General features: G+C 37.0%; 1 protein-coding gene across 2 annotated transcripts in view; it reads right to left on the bottom strand.

Annotated features, from left to right (window-relative positions):
• MED23 (mediator complex subunit 23) overlaps positions 1-25,402 on the bottom strand; it is a 41,361-nt gene that overhangs the window by 1,422 nt on the left and 14,537 nt on the right. For both annotated transcript variants that reach the window (XM_068416658.1, XM_068416667.1), the window contains 18 exons: positions 21,588-21,788; positions 19,945-20,088; positions 18,258-18,403; positions 17,457-17,702; positions 17,140-17,282; positions 16,432-16,606; positions 14,588-14,751; positions 13,351-13,475; positions 12,653-12,858; positions 11,521-11,701; positions 10,423-10,593; positions 8,947-9,163; positions 7,893-8,129; positions 6,382-6,547; positions 4,258-4,330; positions 2,973-3,187; positions 1,996-2,116; positions 335-466 (listed from right to left, as the gene is read on the bottom strand). In XM_068416658.1, the coding sequence (XP_068272759.1) occupies positions 335-466; positions 1,996-2,116; positions 2,973-3,187; positions 4,258-4,330; positions 6,382-6,547; positions 7,893-8,129; positions 8,947-9,163; positions 10,423-10,593; positions 11,521-11,701; positions 12,653-12,858; positions 13,351-13,475; positions 14,588-14,751; positions 16,432-16,606; positions 17,140-17,282; positions 17,457-17,702; positions 18,258-18,403; positions 19,945-20,088; positions 21,588-21,788 (3,063 nt within the window). The remainder of the gene's footprint in view (positions 1-334; positions 467-1,995; positions 2,117-2,972; positions 3,188-4,257; positions 4,331-6,381; positions 6,548-7,892; positions 8,130-8,946; positions 9,164-10,422; positions 10,594-11,520; positions 11,702-12,652; positions 12,859-13,350; positions 13,476-14,587; positions 14,752-16,431; positions 16,607-17,139; positions 17,283-17,456; positions 17,703-18,257; positions 18,404-19,944; positions 20,089-21,587; positions 21,789-25,402) is intronic.

Raw genomic sequence — 25,402 nt, 5'->3', positions numbered from 1 at the left:
GTAAAAACTTAAAAGATAGATTGAAATGAGGAAAAGTTATGAAACATCCAATAGCTTTATTTCTAGTGATTGCTTTAATAATAGTGCTTACAGCACCCTCATGCTATATCTTAAATTTCAGACTACAGAAATTAATCTTGAAATCTGAGATAGTCTACTGCATCTGAAGCTTTTAAATGTGTAGAAGTGCACCAACTTCCTAATTTGCATATCAATATTAGTCAACTGTTAAGCATTTTGTTGTACTGCTACCTATGAAAATAATTCATAAAGAGATTAAATTGCTATATAGGAAGGAAGATAATCAAAGTATCAATATCTATTGTTTACTTACTTGGTCTTTCACACTGTCACCTGTAAACATATATTTCATATGATACAAGAAGTCACATATGGGATCTATGTAGTTCAGGTGTGAGCTGTACCGATCTGCATTCAGGAGCATTTCATAAAATGCCACTCCAATCTGTTTCCACAGACACAAAAAGCACCCCAAATGAAAACAGGTTTTAAAATGCTTTAGAGTAGAAATACAGTTAAACAGTATAATAAATATGTACCACTTTTTAAGTATCTGTGATTCCTAACTACCTACTTTCTTACCAGCACAAACGGGCAGGTCTAATTAATCCCATTATGCTTCACTAAATGATCCCGTTTTCCCAAGTTAACTTCCAGTGAGTGCAATGATGGTATTTTGGTACATGCTACGTAATTAGTGCTTAAACGCCATTGACTGCAGTATGGTTTGAGTAAATGCCTACAAAATTTGCAAAAGTAGTAGACCTTAGTAAATAACTAGGAAAAGTTTAGCACAACATTTGAGTCTTCTAGAGAGAAGACATTACAGTTTACTGCACTAAGCTTGTATCTAGACCCCAGCAACGTCTTCAGCAAATGCATACAGTGCATTTTAATGCTTCAAGCATTCTCTACAAAAAGTTTACAACTATAGTGTTTGAATACACTTATTAAGAAAGTGTTGTGTGCGAACACATGTGCGCCTATGGCCATTTAAAGATGGCAATGTGAAAATTGAACTTTGTGTGTGGTCACCTAAGTCACATGATAGTTGCTGCCTACTCTGAGGGTAGCAATTCCTCATGATTTCCTCGCACTGAAAGCAACTCCTTGCAAAGAAAAAGGAGCAGTATCGGAATGTTAAGATGCATGGAAAGACAACAGCTTTTTAAACTTCTCCTATTTTGGTTCAATACAGAGAATGCAGGCACAGAAAAAACTTCCTTCCTGACAGAGGAAGGAAGAAACCAGTCAAAGCAATACTTAGTAGCTGTTTATAGTATTATACAGGAAACTATAAAATGATACTGATCCATGCCTAAAAAGTACTTTCTGTTGCTCTCCAGTACTTTCACTCAAGCACTGCTTTATGAAAAAACTTTTTGGAGTTACTTTTATTGTAGCTTTAAGACAAAAAAAAAAGGAAAAAAAAAGCATTCCTAAAGAATTATATATGTATTTTTTTGTTTCATACGTCCAATTTATACTTAAAAAGAACCAGAAAAGGCTGTAACTCAGGGGCAAAACTGAAGGAAATAGAATCATAGAATAGTTTGGGTTGGAAGGGACCTTAAAAGATCATCTAGTTCTAACCCCCCTGTCATGGGCAGGGACACCTTTCCACTAGACCAGGTTGCTCAAAGCAAGAGTTCTGTAACTTTTGTTCCCATGTTTTTGGATATATCATGAACACAGTGTACTGTAAGAAACTGTATCAGGTAATTATATAATCATATGGCAGTGTTTCTCTATACTTGTGCTAGGTGTTTTATCCTGAACAAAGCTGACAAGATTTCAGTTAACTCGGTAGCTGAATACCAACTCAGCAATTCAGACCCTTGAAAATACTGTTTAATTTGTAAAGAATTTAATTCTGAACATTTATCAAAGATCTCTATCAGATTCTATTTGTAATACAATTGCAAAGCTAAAATACTATGTACTGTATAAAGCAGACCAAGAGCTACACTTTACCTCTATCATGCAGCGTGTCCTCTCCTGCTGGAACCGTTGTAGAAAAGGACCAACAAGGTGGTAAACGTAGAGTAACTGGAACTCTGTTTTCACTATGGGTATCAATACCTCTGTGAGGAACCTGTAGTATTTCAAGACACTTACTGCTTCAACTGGAATTTTTTTTTTCTTCTTTCCCCTACCCCAAATTCTAGACAAAACATCACATTCTCTCTCACAGATTTGGGCCTTCATTTCAGAAAATACAGTGCAGCTCTGCAAATATTAGTTATCTCAAATATTAGTTATTTCAGTGAAGCTCCAGAACATTTCCAGGCATTATTACTGGACTAGAACAGGCAACAATTCTAAGCTCAGCAGAACGCTACACACAGTCAAAAAGCTGTCCTCTGATGTTTTAACGCTAGCCTTAAATGAAGGTTCAAGATTAATTGAGAGGAATACATCATATCACCTTCATTTTTGTTCAGTATTTTAAGACCTAGTAAGTGAAGTCTGTTAGTTCTCTCATTAACATGGCACTGGGGAAAGTCTAATCAACTTTTTAATGCAGTGGTATTTTTTACTCGCTTTAATGATTAATTGGACCACTACCACACCCTTCAGTCAGCAGAGCATCTCGACTTGCAGTAGAGGGTACTTGCTAGAATTAAGGATACATTTACTGATCGATATTGTTGATGCGTTAGGAATATGCTACAGTCAATGGTTTAAGAAAAATAGCATAAAAGCTAATCAAGATAAAAAAGGCTCATAAAAGCCACTCACACACTAGACAAAAGCCCTGAAGCTTACAGATAACAAGAGTTATGTCAGTGGAAGAAGGAAGTGTAAAAAAAGCTTGTGATCTATCTGGTGAGTTTTGGAGCTCTCCCGTACATATTTGCTGCTATGAGTGCTACAGGTACAGCTTTGTTATCCACAATATGCATGGAATTTAAAAGACAAATTAAACCACCAAATATCATTACACCTACTTAGGAATGAGAGAAAGCTGTCCAATGCTTGAATGATGCCAGACAGCATGTGCCAAAGCCAAAGTGTAGCTACAGCTCATCTCAGAATAAGACTGGTGACATGCTGTGAAGTCAAACAGCTGGAATGGGTAACCAACCCACTCTGTCTCGGACGTCAAGCTGGGACTGTTGATAACGCTCACAATGCGATCATGGAGAACAATCCAGTATGGTTCCTCAAAAAAAATAAAAAGTCAAAAGTGCTTATGAAAATAACACCATCTAAGACAATGCTTCCTCAACTCTTTCTACTATTATTGCATTTCTGAATCGTTTTCAACAACATGGCAGTTTATAACACTGTCTGACAAACCAGAAAATTAAGCAGCACAGTACAGAAAGCATCTGTGTTAGTAGATGTGGCACACTTGAGAGTGTGTCATTACCAAAACATATTTTGTGAATTTAATTATTTAGTTCGCTAATATAAAGATGTTCAAAAGAAGCAGAGCAGAGGCAAAAAGCCTTAAAGGAAGGAGACTGAGAATTTTCTGAGTTTTCTGAGTGCAGGTAGAAACAGACCAAAAATCAAAAATGGACACAGGAAACAAAAAAAGGTACAAAAGTCAAAGAATATAGATGAAGGTGCAAGGAGAGGGAACAGGAAAAATAATAAGCAGCATTATAAAAATAATATGGATTAAATCCATGTTGGCTTTTTCCAAGAAAGTAACCATTTTGCTGGGGAAGAAAAGTCGCAAGGAAAGGGTAACTGTTGCACATATAAGCAACAGGTAGGCAAGATCAAAATTATTCAGGCAGTCCTGGTCAGGTATGAAGAGTCATGATATTCAGAAGAACAAAGTTTCTACAGATACATGAACTCTAATACTGCACACATTTGCTTTTGTAGTCTTAGGCACATCTCATTTACATGATTTAAGAGATACAGGATGTGCAAGTGCAAGCATTAACAGAAAATTAGCTTTGCATCAGAACGTTTACAGATCATTTCATAGCTCCAATTCTCAGTACCACACACACGGCATTTAACTACGTTTTTAAATAGGAGTGATTTACTTCTTTTCATCCTAGCCTCAAAACATTACAGAAAACCAGAAAAACTGGTCAAATTTTCCATGCTGGAGGAGGAGATGTTTCTCAAACATGTAAGCAGCCTTCTGAATAGCTCTCTGCGTAATCTACAGATGTTGGCTATAAGTTTGCACAACACACTCTACAAAGATGATAAATCTTACATGGAAGAAGAGATTTTTTTATTTTAAAATACAACACATTGACTCACTGGTAAGGCTGTGATAATTAGTCCAATTGCATTCATCCACGCTGTGATATTCTCTCTCGGCACCAGAGGCTGACTAGAGACAGAGAAAAAGAAAACTAAAGCTCTGAAATTCACTACACTTTGTGCTTCTGGCCCATCGAAAGACAAAGTGTACGTATGCAAAGAATATTTCTCAAGTTGAGAGAACTATAAAAACACATACAGGTATGCAGGAGAGTCAACAGATGGTACATACGCCGTTGTGAGGTTGCTTGCAAAACTTTGTTCAGGCATGATTTTGCATTAGTAGCATGTTTTCCTCAAAGGCTGTTATGATACTGTTCTTCCTATTGAATAGGCTTCAGTGCTTAAGGGTTGCTTGTCCCTTTATTGACTCTTGCCTCCATGTGCCCCAAATAGAGCTAACAATATGATATTACTAAACTGAATGAGGCTGAAAATGAATCACAGAATCACAGAATCACAGAATGTTAGGGATTGGAAGGGACCTCAAAAGATCATCTAGTCCAATCCCCCTGCCGGAGCAGGATTACCTAGATCATATCACACAGGAATGCGTCCAGGCGGGTTTTGAATGTCTCCAGAGAAGGAGACTCCACAACCTCTCTGGGCAGCCTGTTCCAGTGTTCGGTTACCCTTACCGTAAAGAAGTTTTTCCTCATATTTATGTGGAACCTCCTGTGTTCCAGCTTGCACCCATTGCCCCTTGTCCTGTCAAGGGATGTCACTGAGAAGAGCCTGGCTCCATCCTCATGACACTTGCCCTTTACATATTTATAAACATTAATGAGGTCTCCCCTCAGTCTCCTCTTCTCCAAGCTAAAGAGACCCAGCTCCCTCAGCCTCTCCTCATAAGGGAGATGTTCCACTCCCTTAATCATCTTCGTGGCTCTGCGCTGGACTCTCTCTAGCAGTCCCCTGTCCTTCTTGAACTGAGGGGCCCAGAACTGGACACAATATTCCAGATGCGGCCTCACCAGGGCAGAGTAGAGGGGGAGGAGAACCTCTCTTGACCTGCTAACCACACCCCTTCATATACACCCTAGGATGCCATTGGCCTTCTTGGCCACAAGGGCACACTGCTGGCTCATGGTCATCCTGCTGTCCACTAGGACCCCCAGCTCCCTTTCCCCTACGCTGCTCTCCAACAGGTCTGTCCCCAACTTGTACTCATACATGGGGTTGTTCTTGCCCAGATGCAGGACTCTACACTTGCCCTTGTTATATTTCATTGAATTTCTCCCCACCCAACTCTCCAGTCTGTCTAGGTCTCTCTGAATGGCAGCGCAGCCTTCCAGTGTGTCAGCCACTCCTCCCAGTTTCGTGTCATCAGCGAACTTGCTGACAGTGCACTCTATTCCCTCATCCAAGTCATTAATGAATATATTGAATAGTACTGGTCCCAGTACTGACCCTTGCCTTGAGGGACTCTGCTAGACACAGGCCTCCAACTAGACTCTGTCCCATTGACCACCACTCTCTGGCTGAATCATTTCAGTTTGTCATTGCTCAAAGATGGCATATGAATCACTGCAAGAATACTAGGTCCTTTCTTTCACTTCAGTTCTTTTCACAGTGGCTGAGCAAGAAGCAGAGCTACGGGTCAAACTTAATGCATCATGACAAAAGGCTAGCCTTGGAACACCACTCTGTTTCAAAGTACCTCTGATTTTACATCAGCAACAGGAGGACTGAGAGTCCTGCCAATGCTTCCTGCCCCCTTCTTTGCATTCCAAGGTCCTGCAATATTCACTAATCAAATGTCCTCCTCCCAGCACAGCTGAAAGTACAACGGACTTTTTCCAGCCTCTATGCCACTAAACCCACTGGATAAGTTCTCAGCCCGTGCAAGGTCTTCCCCCTGTCTTTTAAGGGGATCATGCTGAATCAACTGTTCTTGAAGCACACAGAATCCACTACAGCACAGAAATCCAACACATGATTTTTCTGCTTGATTTCTATAGCCTTTTTTGTCCTTCAAAAATACTTTATACAGAAAACAAAGTATTCACACTTAATTAAAAATTTATAAAAAAACTAAGAAAATAAGTATCACAGACTACCTTAGCAACCTCTAATTATGTATTATATATCGCAGAAAACAGTTTGAGAGAGCCAACATACCTCTTCAGCACAACATTCAGTAGTGCGTTGCCCACATCCTTCCCTGCTACAGCCAGAGCCATGAGTTCAACACAGGTAACATGGAGAGCATGGGCAGCTGGGTTAGGAAACTCGTTGAATCTCCAGTCACAATTTGGAAATGGTCCAGGTGATTTGCCCGCCATAGGTAACAATGATTAAGGAAAAAATAGCTGCCCCAACACAGACTAGTATAAGCAGCACACTGCTTAAAAATACATGTATATACCACACATACTAAGTTGAATTGAATTGAAAGGTAAGTTACTGAGAGCAAATAAAACAACCTAATTTCATATGGACAAAAGTATGAGTACAAGGCAATGATAGCCAATCACTGAAGGATTGCATGAGTACACAGCTATAAATATGCTGCATATACAAGGTCATGCAGAGGATAAATTTCTCTGATTAAAAGGTGGAACAAAACAACACCAACCATCTCATTCACCATCTGCTTCCAAAACAAGACAATGAAAATAACAAGAATTTTCTACTCTGCGTAATCTGAAACCATTAATTTACTTCAGTATAAGATCTTCTAGCAGACTTCTAGGGTGACAGCTTATGCAAAATGAGCACCTGCTTAGTCTCTGAAAATATTCCACTTTCCCAACCAAGACTAACTCATTTGAGCTACATATAGAAAAGATCTCCGAACACACTGTTAACATTTGCATAAAAGCAGGGTTTTATATAATTTTAGCTTTCTTTAGAGAAACCTAATAAACTTCTTTCAAGTTACACGTAAAAGAAAGGCAAGTTCAGTAAGAGGAGTGAAGGAAGACACATAACATCCAGAAAACTGGTCAACTCCCATAAAGCTGCCCCAGAAAGGGACAATGTCAGGGAGATTCCACTAGCGCTATTCTCTAGAACATAGCTGCATGGGTTTACCAGCTATTTCCACAGAAATTTAAGTCAGCTGTAGTCATAATTGTAAAAACTAACAAAAGGCAGCAATTAAGAAAATGTAGGTTTGTGTTAAAAACTTAACTTCCAGTTTTTCTCTCCTAAAAACCAGATTCTCAGCAGCTCGTAACAGCACATATACCAATCTTCAACTAGACACAGCCAGTTACATACTTTCTTAAATATGGCATTGCTTACAATATTTTATTCTAGAAAAAAGTAATCTCATTTTCTACATTTTCTTAAAATACTCATGTTTTGTATCACGCTGATTTTATGTGGTAATTAGAATTCAATTTGGAATACAGAAACACCAGCATTTGTATTTTTAAGTGATGCATTAAACAGTGAAATATTTATACAGCTGTACTGTACATTGTTTTCACAGTATCTTTCAATATGTTTTTACTAGGGCAGCTCAGTCCCTGTGTAGAATAATAAAGTACACTGAAGTAATTTAATATGAATTTAGACTAATATATGCAGCTAACAGAATAGATAGAAATGGAACTTTATTTTTTGATTAAATGATGCTATAAGACATTGGCACAGATTACTTAATGCAAACTTATGAAGGATATTGTCTACGAGTCTTCCAATGAGCTTGCAATAGTAAATGTCATCAGGAATCCATGGATTGTCTTCTCGGGCATTCATAGCACATTTGAGATAAGTATCGCTTAGACACCAGCCTAGCGGGCGATTATCTTTGAGCGAGCCAATTATGGCATGAACAAGTTTTCTCTTCAGGTTTGTGCGCTCTCTGAGATGCCCCTCATAATAGTGAAGAGTGTTGTATAGGTAAGTCACTGGACGGTCTGCCAAGAAGAAAAGGAAAACAACAAAAAAACAGAAATAACTTCTAGCATCACTATTATGTTTATAGTGGCAAACATAAAATTAAAATCAGGAACTCCACAAGACTAAGTTGTATGTATTTAAAAACAGTGCACATGGAATTGATGCACGTTCTTTATTTCACTATACTCTACAACACTGATTTTCCTTTGTCTTGTACACACACTTTAATGTGTGTGCAGAAGGGCAGAAGTCGAGCAAAGAAAGTCAGTTTTACTAACAGTTCATATCTTAATAATACTGGTATATTTGTAAGTAAACTGTCTAAATCATCTCTTTGTATAAAAGGTATTAAATAGGAAGAATCCAGTTATGAAGACACAGTAAAGAAAGAATATTGTAAATTGTCTGAGCATAACATAGCAATGACATCTATATAAAAACTTATTATAATAAGTGTTAAAAACACAGGTTAAGTTATTTGAATCTTAAACAAGGATAGATGGAGGAACTGCTTTTTAGCTGTTTCAATCTTGGTAACAGAAAATTTGTTAGGACATAGGTCCAAGTACTTAATACTAGAAGTGAGTGAAAGCAAAAGGTGTGAAGGAAGCATGAATTAATAAGAGCTACCTAAATGAAAGCAAATTCACTGGTAGCAGGCTGAAATTCACTAAACAGGGATTGTACTTCTCTGTGGAAATGTACACAGGGCTTACAGAATATGAAAGGATTAAAGCACTGCTCTGCTAGTAGATGAAAATTATGAATTAAGGAGATGAATGAGAACAGAATGATCGCAACAAGAATAAAAGTCTGTATTCACAGATAACTTACCATGGAATTTGTATAAACCTCCCAGATGATCCAATAAAGTTTCCAGTGATTTGGACACTGGAAGCAATTCCAGAAATCTATGGATTACAATGTCAAACACTGGCAGAAAGCGCAGGCATACATTTCCAAAATAAATTGGCAGGTACTGGGGCTGGATCTGAACTGGGGGATTGACTTGTTCTGCCAAGCCTTCAAAATACAGCTTTTCAGGATATTTCTGGAGGGAGAGAAATCCAACAAAATCAAAAGCTCTTTCCTTAAAAGCAGTGCATTAAACATTCAGCATCTACATTGCTTTAAAAAGCCACTTCTTAACCCTCATTATCACATATGAGTACAGTGAGATGTTTTTACTGTAAAGCTTACTGAAGAAAATGCAACTCTGGGCGAAATTATTTAGTTATTAGACTAGTAGATAAAGTCTTCAGAAAAAACAAAACAAAACAAATTTTCACCACCAGTCAAAGTGGGCATAAGAGAACATTAAGCATCCCAAGCCAAAGCTCAAAGCAGTCAGCACTTATGTGTCCCTTGTCAAGCACTTTAAGAGAAAACCTAGAGGAAATCAGCACTACTGAAAATTTCTGCATCATATACTGAATCAAAACACCAAAAATAATATGCATGTAGTAACTCCCTGGGAAAGAACTGGAGTGTACTGAAATACCAGATGAGTACAGCTGAAGGCTGGTCTTACAGTGTTTTACCTGTGACTGAAATCTCTATGTGCCAGACTGGGTCTAGTAACTGTGCAGCCATGTCACAGCAATTCCCAGGCTAATATAATTTGCTTCCCTGCTACCCTTAAACTTTCAGGCACTGTTAAGACACTGTACGGCTAAAGCAGAGGGCTAATACAGACCAAATAGCTTTCTGACCAGAACTAGATTGTATGTGTTTAGCTACATGAGAGTTTGGTTGTATCTATTTCATCTCAGTGATAATTTGTCTTCTGACAGAACACTCCATTGGTACATCCTTTTCTAGCCAGCAGAAACCACTATGTTTACAGCAGCATTAAAATCTCAGCAATTCTCTCCCCTAACATATCAAGATATCACATTCTTGCCACACAGGAGATGAAAGAAGGTTTAATAACTAGGAGAAAACGTAGGTTTAACTATTGTTATAGTCATAAAACACCAGAAGGAAACACCTTTTCCCTGATGCAAAAAAACCCCCTCTGTTCTAAATGAATTTCAGTAAAAGCAAGATTTTAAATTGATTGGATTTAGATGACCAAGAATGAACCTCCACACAACTCTTCTATCTTTGAATATCACTGCATTATAATTTTAATGTTACTATATAAACATAGTGATTTTTTCTTTCATACTAGCCCAAATAAATTATGACTTACTAAGTAACTCCAAAAGTTGACAGAGCTGTCCTGTCATTTACGGGACAAAAGACTCTCTGGCTGATCTCAACTCCACAGAAAGTATTACAATAAAGGAATTTTGTTAGCTTTGATACCTTGTGATAACTCATATGCTTAGTATGCCAGTCATTCTGGAGCCAGTGCTCCGGAGAATTCTCTTTCACAAAATCACTCACTCTGTTTCTGAAATCATTAGGCTTCAGTAAGAGTAACTGAATTATGAAGTAACAGACTTGAGCTTCATTTCCTTCATGACTACGCATTGCCTTAAAAAAAACAGATCAGAAAACATGGAATTACAGTTGATGCTGCTGCCTGCTTTATAACCCCTAAACATTGGCTAGCAAATTTGGCTGCACATTAGGTACATCTGCACACAAATTCACACTGAACATATGGTCTTTCAACTCTATTTTTCAAGTGAAGAAACAGAACGGAGGCAGGTTCAAACACCTCCTGTGAAAAGTACCCATCACATTTTGTAAGGCTTTCTGCCTATGGAATAAAAACTCCCCAGTCACAGCAGCTTCTCCAAGAATTCTAGCTCTCTTTCAGCTGTCAGTTCTCTTGTTGAAAATAACCAAATAATGATAACGAAGTTAAGATTGCTTCAAACTTCTGGCCACTACGACATGTTTGGACTTCAGTTTGAAAACCAAACTAAAATTCAAACAACCAGAGTTTAAAATATAAGTAAAGGATAATTACTGAAGGAAAACTTAATTCTCTCTAGGTGAGTTCTGCTCTGTTTTGTAGGATAACCTGGAAAGACATAATGCCATTTCTGTCCTACTTTTCTGATGAAACAGGCCGAATTCTAAGCAAAGAAAGCATACTCGAATGGGTACAAGATTTTCCATTTGCTCCCGAACCACAGCATGCAGTACCCCTTCTATTCAGGCTGCATAGCTCTGAGGTCAGAGACCCAAAGCACTAACAACATTTAATAACACCAATTCAATGGTTGCCATTGAATAACCAAGAAAAGCTTTCCCTGAAGATTCAGAGAACTGTAAGACTTTGAGTTTTGTGTTGCTTAAAGAAGTAATCTATTATTTTACTTTATTATTGCGTTAGCAAATAGTCACTATTTAAAAACAACGAATTTTTAAAAAGATTGCTCCTACAAAAGTGACTCAGAAAGCAGACTCTGCATGAAGAACTGGCATCTTATTTTCTAAGGCAGTACTTACCAAACACAGAATTAACCTATCCAGTGTTACAATGTTATATTTCCACACCATGTCATTGAGAATCTCGATACATTTATTGAGCTGCTGGCCTCCTGCAGAGGTAGAGAATTCATACACCAAGAAATCTGCAAATGTCCTGACATGTGCCACCAGAGCTCTGGCCCCAATTCTTTCTAACACTCTAGCAGGGAAGAAGAAAAGACAAAAAAAAAAAAAGCAAATGGCAGTTGTTACTGTTCTTAATACATTTTCAACTGGTCTATAAGAGTTAGTGGGTTTTAATACAATTGTCTTAAAAAAAAAAAGACAGAAAAAAAATCTCCCTTTATTAAATGAAGAAAACCTCAAAGCAAAGCAAAAAAAGCCTTAGAGCAATGGAATTCTAAAGTCTGGATACTAATCAGAAGAAATGCTTCAAGTTCACCAACTCTTACGTATAGTATTCTGCGCAGAACCCATGCTTTAGTTAAGCACTGTGAGTTACACACCTCTTAGGACAATCTTCTGCAACTCAACTTTATTTTCCTGCAGTACGCGTTTTAATATAACCATAGCATTAAAATACTGGTATTTCCTCATTGCACGGAAGAGTAACACATGCTACCATAAATATTGTTTCAACAGACCTAACAAAGATTGAAAAGAAAGAATCTATTTTTCACAGCTGGAGCTGATGCCGCTACCACTGAGAACAAGTAAAAAAATTGTAGGACTACTACTTCTACAGTAGATTTTCATCTTAATCCAACATTTCTTTTTAAAAAAAGTATTTGGCCTTTATTAATGTATAAAGGCTAAGTAAATAAATGCTTTATATGCTCTGTTTACTATTTCAGATTGCCTGAAACACTGTCATTACAAGTAAACTGCTTAATTCAAACACCTCAGGTCCTTGTCTCTTACCAGGAAGAACATGCATTGCAGACCACTGTGTGGTGTAACCAGTCTTAAACACTGCACTATTATCATGATATGCTTGCTAATACCTAGCTCCACTCCTTTTTTCCATGCTCTGTATACTCTGAATTAATAAAAAAAAGTACAAATCAAGCTGTTAATGCACAAGGCCTATGTCCTCAGAACTGAGAATGCTGCTGTAATAACTTTGAAATAGCACATCTTTTAAGCTCACCTGTAGCCAATTTGATTAATGTGATCAGTGTCTAACAACATCTTCCATAGGAGACAAAGGAAAAGTGAGGGTGAACCTTGCATTGAAAAGTGTGCAATTATATCATTGTCATTGGTCATAGACTTCCATTTTCGGTATTCTTCTTCCACATTCTTCTTCAAGTTAAAACGGCTTTCCTGAGGTACGTTATTCTGCTGGAAGAAAACCTGAAATACAGTAGGCTTTGCTGTGACTGAGAGCCTAGAATAAAACATTTGAACAGGCAAACTTTTGCCTGACTTAGCACCTTATGAGCTCCTATTTCTTTGTACAATACAAATCTACTAGGTAGGGTTGTTGCTTCACTGTGACACCAAAGTGACTGTTTTGTCACTAACAAAGCTACGTGACAAATTGCCACATGAAAAAAGGCTTCTCCAATTTTTTTTTAATTTTATTTTTTAATTTTTAAAAGATCCGATTTACCTTCCAGCAGAAGTATCAGTTGGCCAAACTTAGCCTTAGAATACTCCAGGAGAAGCTAATGCATTTCTGAAGAAATATCAATGTTACAATCATGCTGCAGTCTTTAGGGACTTGAGATCAATGTAGTCTGGACAGGGGAACAATCTCACCAACGAGCAAAAGGCAAAGGATCTTGTTAAGAGAGTAAATTCTCTGTATTTCCAACTATAAAATCATCAGTTTGAACCTATTACCTGCAGAGGAGCTGGAAAACAGCTTAGTGTATGTGATGCCCAGTTATGTGGAGTAAAACTCATGATAGTCTGCAATATATCCTTGCACCAAGTTCCTTGAATTGAATCAGAACCTGTGAAAAAGTCTAGAAAAAGGGTTGACGATATTAGAATTTCACACAAAAACCCAATTCTTATTGGTATCCCTTTTGTAGTCATATGCATGAAGGCTTTGCTAGTTCAACAGGGTTTCCTTTTTGGCTAACTTCTCCCATCTCCTTTCTTTGAATCTTATTTACTCTATAGAACAAGCTGGATATTGTCTTTTTTATGCTACTAACAATAACAAAGTTATTTTTAGGTTTTGAGCTAGAAATAAAGCAATCATGATTTTAAGATTTTATATTTAATTTCCTGTAATGACAGTAAGACAAGGTTTTGCTGATTAACTGATTAGACTTAAAAAAAAAATCCTGAGGAAGATAATGATGATGAATTGCCAGATGCCATTTTATATTGCTTTAAAAAGGCTGCTCAGCAGTACCTTTACCAATTAAGCTGTAGAAATAAAACACAAGCCTCATCCCCACAACTCCAGTGTTGATTCAACATTAGAGGTTGAGCAAAGGTTAAAAAATAAAAAACCTAACACAAAGAAGCCCTTTCCCTTTCAAATCACCACCACCAGTTTTTGTGAAATCAGCTGTTCCAGTGAGTCTCCAGACTAGAACTGTAGAAAAAGAAGACAGAGAAAACATCCCCCTCAAAGCTAACAAAAATCTGACCCATGTCATTGCACATTGTTAAATCATTAAAACACACAATAAAAGCTTTCCTCTCTCCCTTCCCCAAGAAAGCAAACACAAAATACACACTACAATTTAACGGTAAGTTGTAGAGGGGGCAGCTTCCCCGTGAGCAACACACTTGCTGTGAACATTCCCTTTTTTTTAAATGGCATGTATTGGTAATCAATCCAAGCATTTAAATTTAAAATAATGAAACTGAAAATAATACAGTAAAGAAAACTAGTCACCCTGGATCTCTGTATAAAAATCAACTTCCAAACAATGTCTGATTTCACTACTGCTTTAATAATAGCTTTTTGCCTAAAAACAAGTAATAGGAAATTAAAATTACATTTTTTCTCAAAAGCAGGTATGGGGTGTGTTTTATGACTGTGTCGTTTCCATGATATTCTATTAAACAGTATTTTAGAGAAATGGTGTGACTACAGCTTCCACTGTACTACTATTACCTGTCACATGTGTTGCCCTTGCTAGAGTTAAGATCAAAGCCCTGTTGAGTTCTTCTGATTCTGCTGAAAGAACTGTTTTGGGATCACTGAGGAATCGTGTAAACTGTGGTTGGACTTCTGAGCTGCCCAAAGCTGTGATTAGCCTTAGAGCAGTACTCTCAACACTGAAAGAAGAAAACAGTCCAGTTAGAAAATAATGCTTATACTGCTGCTTCTAAGATTCCAAAAATACCTATTTATCCTCCATTTTCCATATCAAATAATACAAAAACATTTGTTTTGAAAGTGATGTTCTTAACCTTTTGGAAAAGTTTGCTTTTTTCAATGTTTAATAAATTTGTTATCAACTATTTAAGTACTTTATTTTCAAATAAAGCTCTCAAAAGTTGATTTAATGAAAATTCCAGGTGCAGAGCCCCTGAAATGGAGCCTCAAGTCTCTCCAATTTAGAGCACTCCCATTGTTATCTTTTGAACATCTTTCTCTAAACAAGGATACATAGATAAATAAATATATGCAAAAACAGAATAAAAAGGCATGAATAGTGCATAGGAAGTTTCAAAGCTAACTATCACCCTGAAGTAGACAGCTCTAAATTGTCCTTATTAAAGAAATGAGGAAGTACTGCTTTTCATTAAAAGCACTTTATTTTCCAGTGCCCTAGTTGGAAGTGCTTTTCACACCAGGTAGTCTGAGGTAATTTAAGAAACTTCTATAACATTGTGTCTTTGAAATACCAAAGCCACAGGTTAGCTTACTCCATTCTAGTTGCATGCAGTGCTTATCAAAAGTGAGTGATAAACATCCATATTTCACAGACTAAGATGACAAAACAAGATTTAGGTGAATAAAAAGAGCAAGACCTTGAATTTAAGGAGAAACTTGTCTTCACTTGTTCTCTTTATTCTTGATAAAGGATAAGGAACCGAGCAATTTGAATTTGGACTAAGAAATTAGTGTGTAATTAGACTTCCTTGATATGAACTGATAATAATGAGATTGCTCTGTCTCCCTCACGTACACCCACTAGAAGTATTCTACTCTTAAGAGTGAATGGACACTCTTTTCCCCAACTTTCCTACAGCAAACCTCAGGTTCTACATACAAACTGAATCTCATGCCCTTCAACTTTTTTAACAGTAAGTTAAACTCAAATCTGTTCCCTAGAATTAGCTGCATATCAACTCTAAAGCTTCTTTAACCAGCTTTTCCACCTTTCTTGTATCCAAATTAGCCACTGTTTTATTCATGGTTTACGCTGACACACACCATACAATGGAAGTGACACTTTTTTCTCTGCTCAGGTTCATGTACAGTCACCACAGCTTTGCACGAACTCCTTTACAGCTGCAGGATGAATCAGGTTATTTCTCTGATCTGACTGAAAATTAACTTCGCTAAAGATTTAAGTGGAACCAGCTTAACTCTTGTAGTGAAATTAAACATCCTCTATAGGAGTAAGCAAGTGCAGTCCCACTGGCAGACAAGCCAATCACTGTGACTACAAGTAGCAGGCATTGCCCTTTATCTCCAGTGCAAGGTCGATAGTTGCCCAACACTTCCTGACATGTCAGTTCTGGTGCACATTACTGTGCTTTGACCTGTGACACTGCTGCCATGTCTGTGCAAGAGGCTGCCTCATGCAACTCTGCAGAGTACTACTGCAAACACCTAACAGTATGTCTGAAAAACAGGACCTGCTGAGATACCACAGAACAATTTAGCCACAGAACTAAGACTGGGAAGTACTTATGTCCCATTTAAAACATAGTTCTCACTCAGCTTTCAACATATGATGAAGGAGGAATCTGAGATTATAGTTAAATATGGTAAACATCACTCACCACAGATGAAGCTGGTTCTGATTAGTCTGCGGCACAGCTGCCAAGGAATGAAGATGGCTGAGCAGCTGGACTCTGTAATGAGGCTGGATGTGATGCATCCGATAGCTGAACATTTCTAGCAGAGTGTGCAAAATTCCCCATGCGTGAGATTTGAACACCGTTGGCAGGAGCTGACCTTATGAAAAAGAGTTTGTAAACTAAGTTTTCCAAGCGATTACACTTTAAAATAAAACTACAGACTAGACTGTGTAGATGGTTACATTTAGCTGCAAGTCAGATATTTGATTTGAAAATTGTATTACCTCTAAAGAGCGTGTGTGCAAGTGCTGTCTGAAGATGCAGTAAATGTATAGAGCTCAATAATCTTTTGAATGAACATATACAGCAGACATGCAAATTATTTTAACGAGTGCAATTAAATATCATTTGCATCTAATTAAGTAACTTTGCTTACAATTTTCCATTAAGCATAGTTTTGCACAACACACCGTAACTAGGAAGGTCCTGACCATACAAATGATGGCATAAAGGGACAGTAGCACACTCACCTGAAATTTACTGCAGCACTAGGAAAAAATAATTTATATATGTATTCAACACGCTGCATCATTAGATTTTCATTTTTACTATGGTCTTTAATTGCCATTAAAAGAAAATGCTACTAAACAAAAGGAAGGGGAGGGGGAAAGAAAAGGTTTTCTTTCTTACTGATAAAGCCTTTGATGCCCAAGGATTCTATTTCCATATAAACCAACAGGCGACTGTATGTTTCCACAAGAGCAGGAGCCAAGGCCACACTAGATTTTGCATGAGCCAACTTAATTACCCTTGTAGCTATGCTATGAATCAGACTGAGGAAAGAGAGAAAGTATTTTTCAATTAAAAACAAGGACGTGAAAGTTAAGAAATTTATTAAGTAAATCAACAGATCTATACATTGCATGTCCAGACAGAGGAAAGCTTTCCTGATGATAGTTAGTTACACACAGATTTACAGGTTAAAAAAAGCTAGCTGCATACTGTACCTCATTTTGGCATGAACTGTGAGTGAGTCCAAGAGGTTCATTGGCAACGGGGTAATAGAACCTGATGCCATGCAATTAGTTCCTGGAAGAGGTATCCTCATGTTGCCATTTCCGTAAATAGTCTCTACTAGTACACCCATTGGCAAAGTAAAACACTCTGAATTGGTTGAATAAGCATTGCACAACAAGGCAATCTTGTAGTCATTCATCTGTAAGCTTTTATTTCTTAAACTCTGTTGCAAAAACCTGTGTGACAAAGAGATTAAACATTAAGTAATAAAAAAAAAGCAGAAGAATACACACACATTCCAGGATCACAGCCACAATAACCGCAGTCAAAAATCCATTATAAAATAGTAGAAAACACAAAATATTTATTAATTGCACCACATCAAAACAACTACATCTTATGCCCAAGTTTCTCCGTGTTACAATTTTCTTATATCAGAGAAACACCTCAGCAGAAAAATACACTTTAAAAAATCCCCTTTCTGGACAAAACTTAACCCAATGTACTGCTTATCCACACTTTCCAAACCACAGCAGAATAAAACAAAATAGTGAATTTGCTTTCAGATTCTCCGTCAGTAAAAGATTTCTTAATCTGAGATGTAATATATTATTTCCATTAGCTGTATGATAACAGCACGTTTTGACTTAGAGCTCTTAGTTCTGCTTCATTCCTTCGATAACCCTTATACAACAACCCATCACACAAAACATTCTGAATACAGACTTGGAGCTTCCTATTCCATTATGTCTAGAGACAAATCAAAACATAACAAACCCCCCAAAACTCACTCATGGTGAAGTTTAAGAGAATGAGGAATGGGAATCTGTAGCTTGGAGTTGTCACTATGGGCCTTCCGATTCAGATGAATCCAAATACAGGTCATTGCAAAAGCATGAGTTGACTGGGGTTTGTTAATATCGGGTACAGGAATACACTAAAGAAAGAACACATGAATGTGACATATTGCATGTATTGAGGTACAGAAAATCAACTTAGACACCCAGCATTCACAAGGTCAAGTTTTTCTTTTGCTGCCTTGCAACACCATAAGCAACGTTTTTAAAGAACAGATTCTACCCTCATCTATGTATGCAGTTTTAAATCGAGAGCTCTGGAAGGAACCCGGACCTCAGTAATTATTCTGAAAAAAAAAATCAAAACCAAATAATCTAAGACCTCAACAAATGGAAGTTCATGCTTAGAATATACAAATTCAAGACATATATAGTTACAAAGCACGTTCTTCTACTCTCAGCCTCACACTTACAGATTATTCAGAAATCAGTTATGGTATGTGTTTCCATAGTAGGTATTCAGTGGTTCACCAATATTTTCTGAAAAATATAACTTGTCTAGCATCACCATTACACTTAATGATTAACACACTTCCTATGAAAAGGAACAGATACATCACAAAATTGAAAATGTTCTGGCTACAGACTCGGTTATATTACTGCCATTGGAAAAGGCACCCTGGCTCTCTCCTTCTGCCAACATCTGTATTTCTCTCTCTTTGACTCAGTTACTACTGCACAAGCACCACTGATAGCACAAGTGAGACAGCAGCAACGCATAATCAAGGGGAGAGTAAGACAGATCCTCTTAAGAGCAACAGCCGTAGGTAACATTTAAACTGCTTGTGAAACCGAATCCTCAGAAATGCCCTAGTCCCACAAACACTTTAAATAAGTGTAATTCCGAGCCCATCACTACATTAAAGTAAATAGTCCTAACACTCTTCCAATATTTTGTGCTGACAAAAGCAATTGCGAGCTCATGAAACAAATTGTAATGAAGAATTTCTGTGGGTCAAAGCTAACTTGAGAGGGGGGAAAATTGCTACATATCAGTTTGGTACACCACACATTTGTGTTAACGTATCTACTGACCCAAAATAGAAAGCACTATGATAAGAGCAAGCAATCAGGACTTCATGCTGACAACGCTGTCACAACGGAAGTTTAAGAACTTCCCCTAACTCCCCCTTCCTCAGGAACCTTCATTCTAGAGGAATGTACACAGCATGACTAGGATTTGATTTACTACTGCAGAATGAATTTTAAGTAACCTTTAATACAAAACAAACGTAGTGTCTTGTTCAGTTCTTCACAGCTGAAAGTGTCTCTCAGTGTATTATTCTGTTACAGCCCAGATGTAACAATAAAATTCACAACATTACTCTCTAATAATACCCTTAGTGCTTTAACACACTCCTCAAAATCTTAACCAAGGTAGACCAAAGTCAAGAAAGAGAAGAGTTAACAGAAGTCTTTTTTACCCCTAAAACACTGCACAAATGTGGTTACTGGAAAAACATAGCTAGGAAATCCTGAAAATTTTCATTTAATCATGAAACATCTCTCTCCAATTATGCAGCATACTGCTGTAACAGTGACTCAAGAATGATAGGATTATCAGCATATGAAGGTCTCAGTTTGAATTAAAAATAAAACTTTTAATTTCAGAGAGACTTACTTCTTTCTCAGGATAAAGGAGGTCAAAAAGCTTCATAACCGGGAGGAAGTCAGCCAGTGCATTCTTCTGGATGCTGCCAGAGATGAACTGGAGTAGCACCCACATCAGATGGTCTCTTCCTTTAATGAGACCACGGCCTGCCAACTGTCAAAAACTCTCAGTAACAGACAAATACTGCATGCAAAAGAAAAATCACTCAAAGACTCCTATAAAAGTAGAAGGGCAGACTAAAACAGTTCCAGCAGAGATTACTGGGAATTTTATAGCAGGACTTAGGCAGAAATGTACGTCATGTTTTCAGAAAGATGGCAAACAGGTACGTTAGTTGTAACACAGAAACAGACTCTGGGAGGGACACAACAATTAATGGTAGGATTTAAAATGTATTTAGCTCTTGAGGATAACTGTATTGAAAAATTAGCAACTCTTAAACATTGGACTTAAATTGTCATCTTATAGCCCTGTAACCAAGTATAGTATTGCCATTGCTAGCAGCAGGCCACAGGTTTTACATTATGTCTATAAATAAAGTCTCTGAACCAGAACAACTTGGGCTTCCTTCATCTGGACCCGTTTGGATATTTTATTTTTTTATTTAACTTCTTTATATGTAACTGCAATTCTCTAATAACCAGTACTCTACTCTTAACTTCTACTCTTATCTAGATTGCTTTAGTTTTAGATTAGATTTGTGCAATTGTGTTGTATAATGCCTATTGTTTCAATGCTTCATTAACAGTAATTAAAAGAATGCAACTCTGGTAAAATTAATTTCAGGGATACCAAAGAGAGCAGAGAACTAGAATCCATCACAAGTGAAACATAACATACATAGTAATTTTTGATGTAACATGGAACTGTGGACAAATGAAGATGGAGCCATGTGTAGCGCACGTTAGAAACTGTACCTAAATAGCCACAAACTAATCCTACAGTGAGGAGAAAGAACAGAACACCCCTTTCCTATCATCAACATCACACTTTCTCTCAGGAAAGAGCTGAGGATGCTGCTGACTTACTGTAACCCCTCCTCTCCTTTCTTGCAGAGGACTGGCACCACCACCCTTACAATTCAGAGAGGCATTAAGCACCAGAGAAAAGGATAAATACTCAAAAGTGTATCAGTTTTAATGGAATTATTATTAGGAAGTAATAACAACTTTGGAATATGATTGCCAATATCACTGCAATTGGACAAATGATCTTTGATTAGATTGCTTTGATTAGATTGATTAGACAAACAAACTGTAAGTTCTTGCATCCATTTACATGGCATGTTTCTTTAGCTCAAAAACTGAACAGGGTGTTCACTCTGTTTGAAGCTTGATTGTAAATTGGATGCAATAGTACAGTACTCAGGTCTTCTGAATTATGCCAGTTTACCTCCTTATTCTAGTTACTAGCACATTTTGAATCCAAATATTATGCAACACCCTGTAACTGAATATACTGGAAACAGACCTAGCTCACAGCAATGTAACTTGAGAATTTGACTGACTTCTAGAGAGCACAACGATCAAAAATTTAGTTCTTACGTATAAGGTACTTCTTGCAGGGGTGAGTGATCTTTTTTTTTTTTTAAACTTGTTTTGGTCTGGTTTTAAAATCTCTCTTAGCAAGTGGGAGAGATGCAAACAATTTACCTTTTGATGGAGTGACAGGACCATATGAGGAAAACTTGCAAACTGAAAGAGCACAAAGAAAATGAGCTGGCTGGAGAGATGTTGCCACAGAAGCTGACTGGTTCCACCATCATCAAACTTCTCTTCAGTCTCAGACCGTTCCATGGCATACACCACAAGATCCACCAGCTGGTCCTCCAGCACAGGGCAGCGCTGCTTGTGCTGTAAGGCAGAGATCAGATACAGTATTCCAAAAGCCTTGCCATTAACTTCAGAAGTTGTACAGTTGCAGTTATAGTACAGTACTTTGACAGAAGGCTGGGAAGCATGAAATGAAGTCTGAAGTTAAGGATAAGCCAGTGTATTAAAGCTGCACCATGTTACAGGTCACGATGATTTTACGTTTTATCACACATTACATAATTCCCTGCTCAGTTCCAAAACACAGATTATCAATGCACAAATAACATCTGGGCTTTTTGTTTGTGTTTTTTAATGAATTCATGCAGAATATTATTTCTCTGATCTTGCATTCATGGAAAACAAAGTCTGTTCTTTTAATACACTGATGTGGGTCCTTTTGTTTGTTTTGGGCTTTTTTTTTTGTTGTTTTTTCTTCCCTCTTTTCTCCTTTAAAGTCCATTTTAAAAGTAGGGATCGCCATGAGGAAAAAGATGTATCAATTATACCTCCAAAACCAGAGGAAACATGCCAATACATAAGTGTTTAGACTGTTCTCTTTTTCACTCTCATTTTGGGCTCACCTACAACTAGCACCAGAAATAACACCTGGTTAATACCCCTATAATTAGGTGCTGTCCTACTGACACAGCACCACCTGGTACAAGACAAGACCAAGAAGAGACTTGAAAACTCATCTGATAAAAGTAGTATGTTCTACACACTGTGAATAGAACAGAAATTACATATCATAGTGATGAACTCTTTAGATGTTAGATTTAGACTGCCGCAATCTGCACAGGGAGCTATGCAAACACAGAAATAATTTAAAATACACACCTTCCCTGATGACTTTTAATAATGATCAAGTAAGGAATGCATTATATACTCAGATACAGATGTTACTATAGATGTACGTAAAGCAGGCCCACTACCAGTGGTTTGGAACTCAGATTATAAATCTTCAATTTAAGACCACCAAGTATAATGTCACACATCACAAATTCTTTAGTGCAACAACCTTGCATTCATGTAGTTATACTGGTACAAAGTACTATTACTACGGACAAAAATCTGTATGGAATTTAACTTATTTTAGACAGTGCTAGCACTTCAGAAATAATCTAACCTCTGTTTGTTTCATTACAATCTCTATTCAGGAATGGTCATTTTTTTTTTTTTTTAAACACCTGATGCCCGTAACATAATGCAGCCTTAAAGAAAACATTATTACTTTAATGATACAAAAGAAAAGGAACTGAGCTGCTCAAACACTAATAATGATAATGCAGTATCCCTTTCTAGAGGCAAAAAGGTATATATAAAAAGCTTAAAAAGATCACCCGTATACTCATAAAATATTTTAGGGATGCCTTAGATGAGTACTTTGACTTGCTAGCCAGGCAGCCTAAAAAAAACCCTTTCAATTAATAAAGAAATAATAAAAGGAAAGAGAGATGCTGAAAGGAGATGCTTGTTCTACCTTCATCGGTGGTAGTCTTTTGCCATGAAAAAAGAGATTCTTTTCAATTAAAAATAAAATGCAAGAACAGGAAAAGTTGACAAAATATACTGAACAGCATCCCCTGTTGCATGCTCTTCGCCGGCTCAAAACTGCAGAAAGCTACAGTTCCAGCTGTGCTTTCCTGAAGCATGCTTAACACAAACCTCTAACTAAAACAGAAAGCATCGATTACTGTTTCAACCTTCTCTCCCAGTACACAATGCCATTATCAAGGATCAACCATGTTACAGGTTTACAGAGAGCATATTAACACCACCAGCTGAGAATACTTTGTGGTTTTTGTGGTTCAGTTTTTCCCCCTCCCAAAGCAGCTAATTATGAAGCAGAGCAGGGTGCAACAGACAACACTACAGACTAGTTTATAATCCAGCATGCAAAACTACTATGTACAGGGCTTGAAATTTAATAGTTTGCTAAGCATTGGGTTAATGTCCAGAAGCCTAATCATGTTAGGCTATATTAATTTAGAATAAAGTTATTCAAACAATACAATGGGAAAACATTACTTAAAAAGAAAGCCAGAATTTCCAGTAGGAATTTTCACTATTTTGAATAATTCTAAGATTGGGAAAAGTTTAGGAGCCAGGAAATTTAAAAAATAAATTCATTCTTTTATTCTGAAAAATCATGCTTTTTTGAAAATTGTTCTTAAAGCAATAAGAATATAGCAGTACTTCATATTCCATCTTCATTAATTTAATTGTCTGGCATTTTTTCTGTATTTTCAGTGAATATACATTTTTGCACAAATTTTGTATCTATAGTTTTGGAGCACTCAGAAATAAAATACTGTGCTGCACAAGAATTTGCAGGATTGGGGCCTTGTTTTATTAATTACTCATAACTGAAAAAAAATCTCAGTATATCCTGAGATGAATAAAAATATAGGTGAGATCCAATGCTCCTCACAAATAAGTAGGAATTCATGTTTTGGTATGGTTTAAACAAAACAAAAACTGTGTTGGATTATATATGGAAAAACATAGCATTCAAAACCACTACGCTTTTTTCCTAGAGAGAACATTATGCAACCAAATTACAAAAATTTGAATAAATACGTAGTTTCCATTTTGCCCTGAAAATAATATTTAAAGATCTGACAAATTACATAAACTCATTGAAAACATTATTAAACCCTGAAGAAAAACAGGGGGGGAAAAAAGCGCTACCATGACAACCTTATACTAAAATTTCTCTCAAGACCAGCCCTCTGATGAACTCGTAGTCCTTTTTTTCAGAGCTTCAGTTAAGTTTGTGGTTTTTTTTTTTCAGTTGGTTGGGTTTTATTGGTGGGTTGGGAAAGGGCGGGGCAGGTAGAGTTAAAAGTGTTCCCTAAAAGGAAAACTTACTGATTTTAAGAAATCAGTTAAGGCTAGCTACAAGCTATTACAGTTTCTCAATATTTTAAGTAAAAAAACACTTAGCTCAAAAATATTTAATTAATATCTACACTTTAAGAAATGGATTCAGAACACCAAACCTCAGAGCCCAAGATGCCCGCAAGAGTAAATGGTGTCTCCAAAAGTCCAATTCAAAATGTCTAAGTTAAATGCCTGAAGTAGTTAATACAAGACAGAACTCTAGCCCCCCTCTCACTTCTGTTTTCCAGAACTGTATGCTCCCAACTCCCAAAACCTTAAAGCTTGTTGTTTATATTATGCCTGATTCTTTTTCTACCAAGTTCGGTGAGCATTCTCAAGTTTTCTTCATTAAAAAAGAGTCAGCTTCAACAAGGAGTTGCACTCAAGTGTTCTCAACACACTCTTACAATCAGAAATATACAAAAAATAATCACACCCCTTAATTTAAGTACTTTGCCATGTTAACACTAATAATACTGGATAGTAAATTTCCAGCCTCAACCTACAATATTTTAAAAATAAAAGAGAAAGGAAAGTCAATTTTTTAATATTGCATTATGTCATTCCTTTCACTTAAGGATTCTGCTTACACAATGCATGGACAGACAGGACATAAACGACGTCTTCCCCAAGCAAACTATCCTGGTTTGTAGCTAGAAGAGAACACAACTACACATTCACCTGAACAGAGTATGGTATAGATAACTTCCTACTCAAAGCTGCAGATCACCACTGCTGGTTTAAAATGTGACCAGCCAAAATATACTATT

The sequence above is a fragment of the Nyctibius grandis genome, chromosome 1 (genome assembly GCF_013368605.1).
Source record: "Nyctibius grandis isolate bNycGra1 chromosome 1, bNycGra1.pri, whole genome shotgun sequence".
NCBI classification, from domain to species: domain Eukaryota; kingdom Metazoa; phylum Chordata; class Aves; order Nyctibiiformes; family Nyctibiidae; genus Nyctibius; species Nyctibius grandis.
The sequence above is the reverse complement of the archived record's forward strand: the minus strand, read 5'-3'. Positions and strand labels throughout refer to the sequence as shown.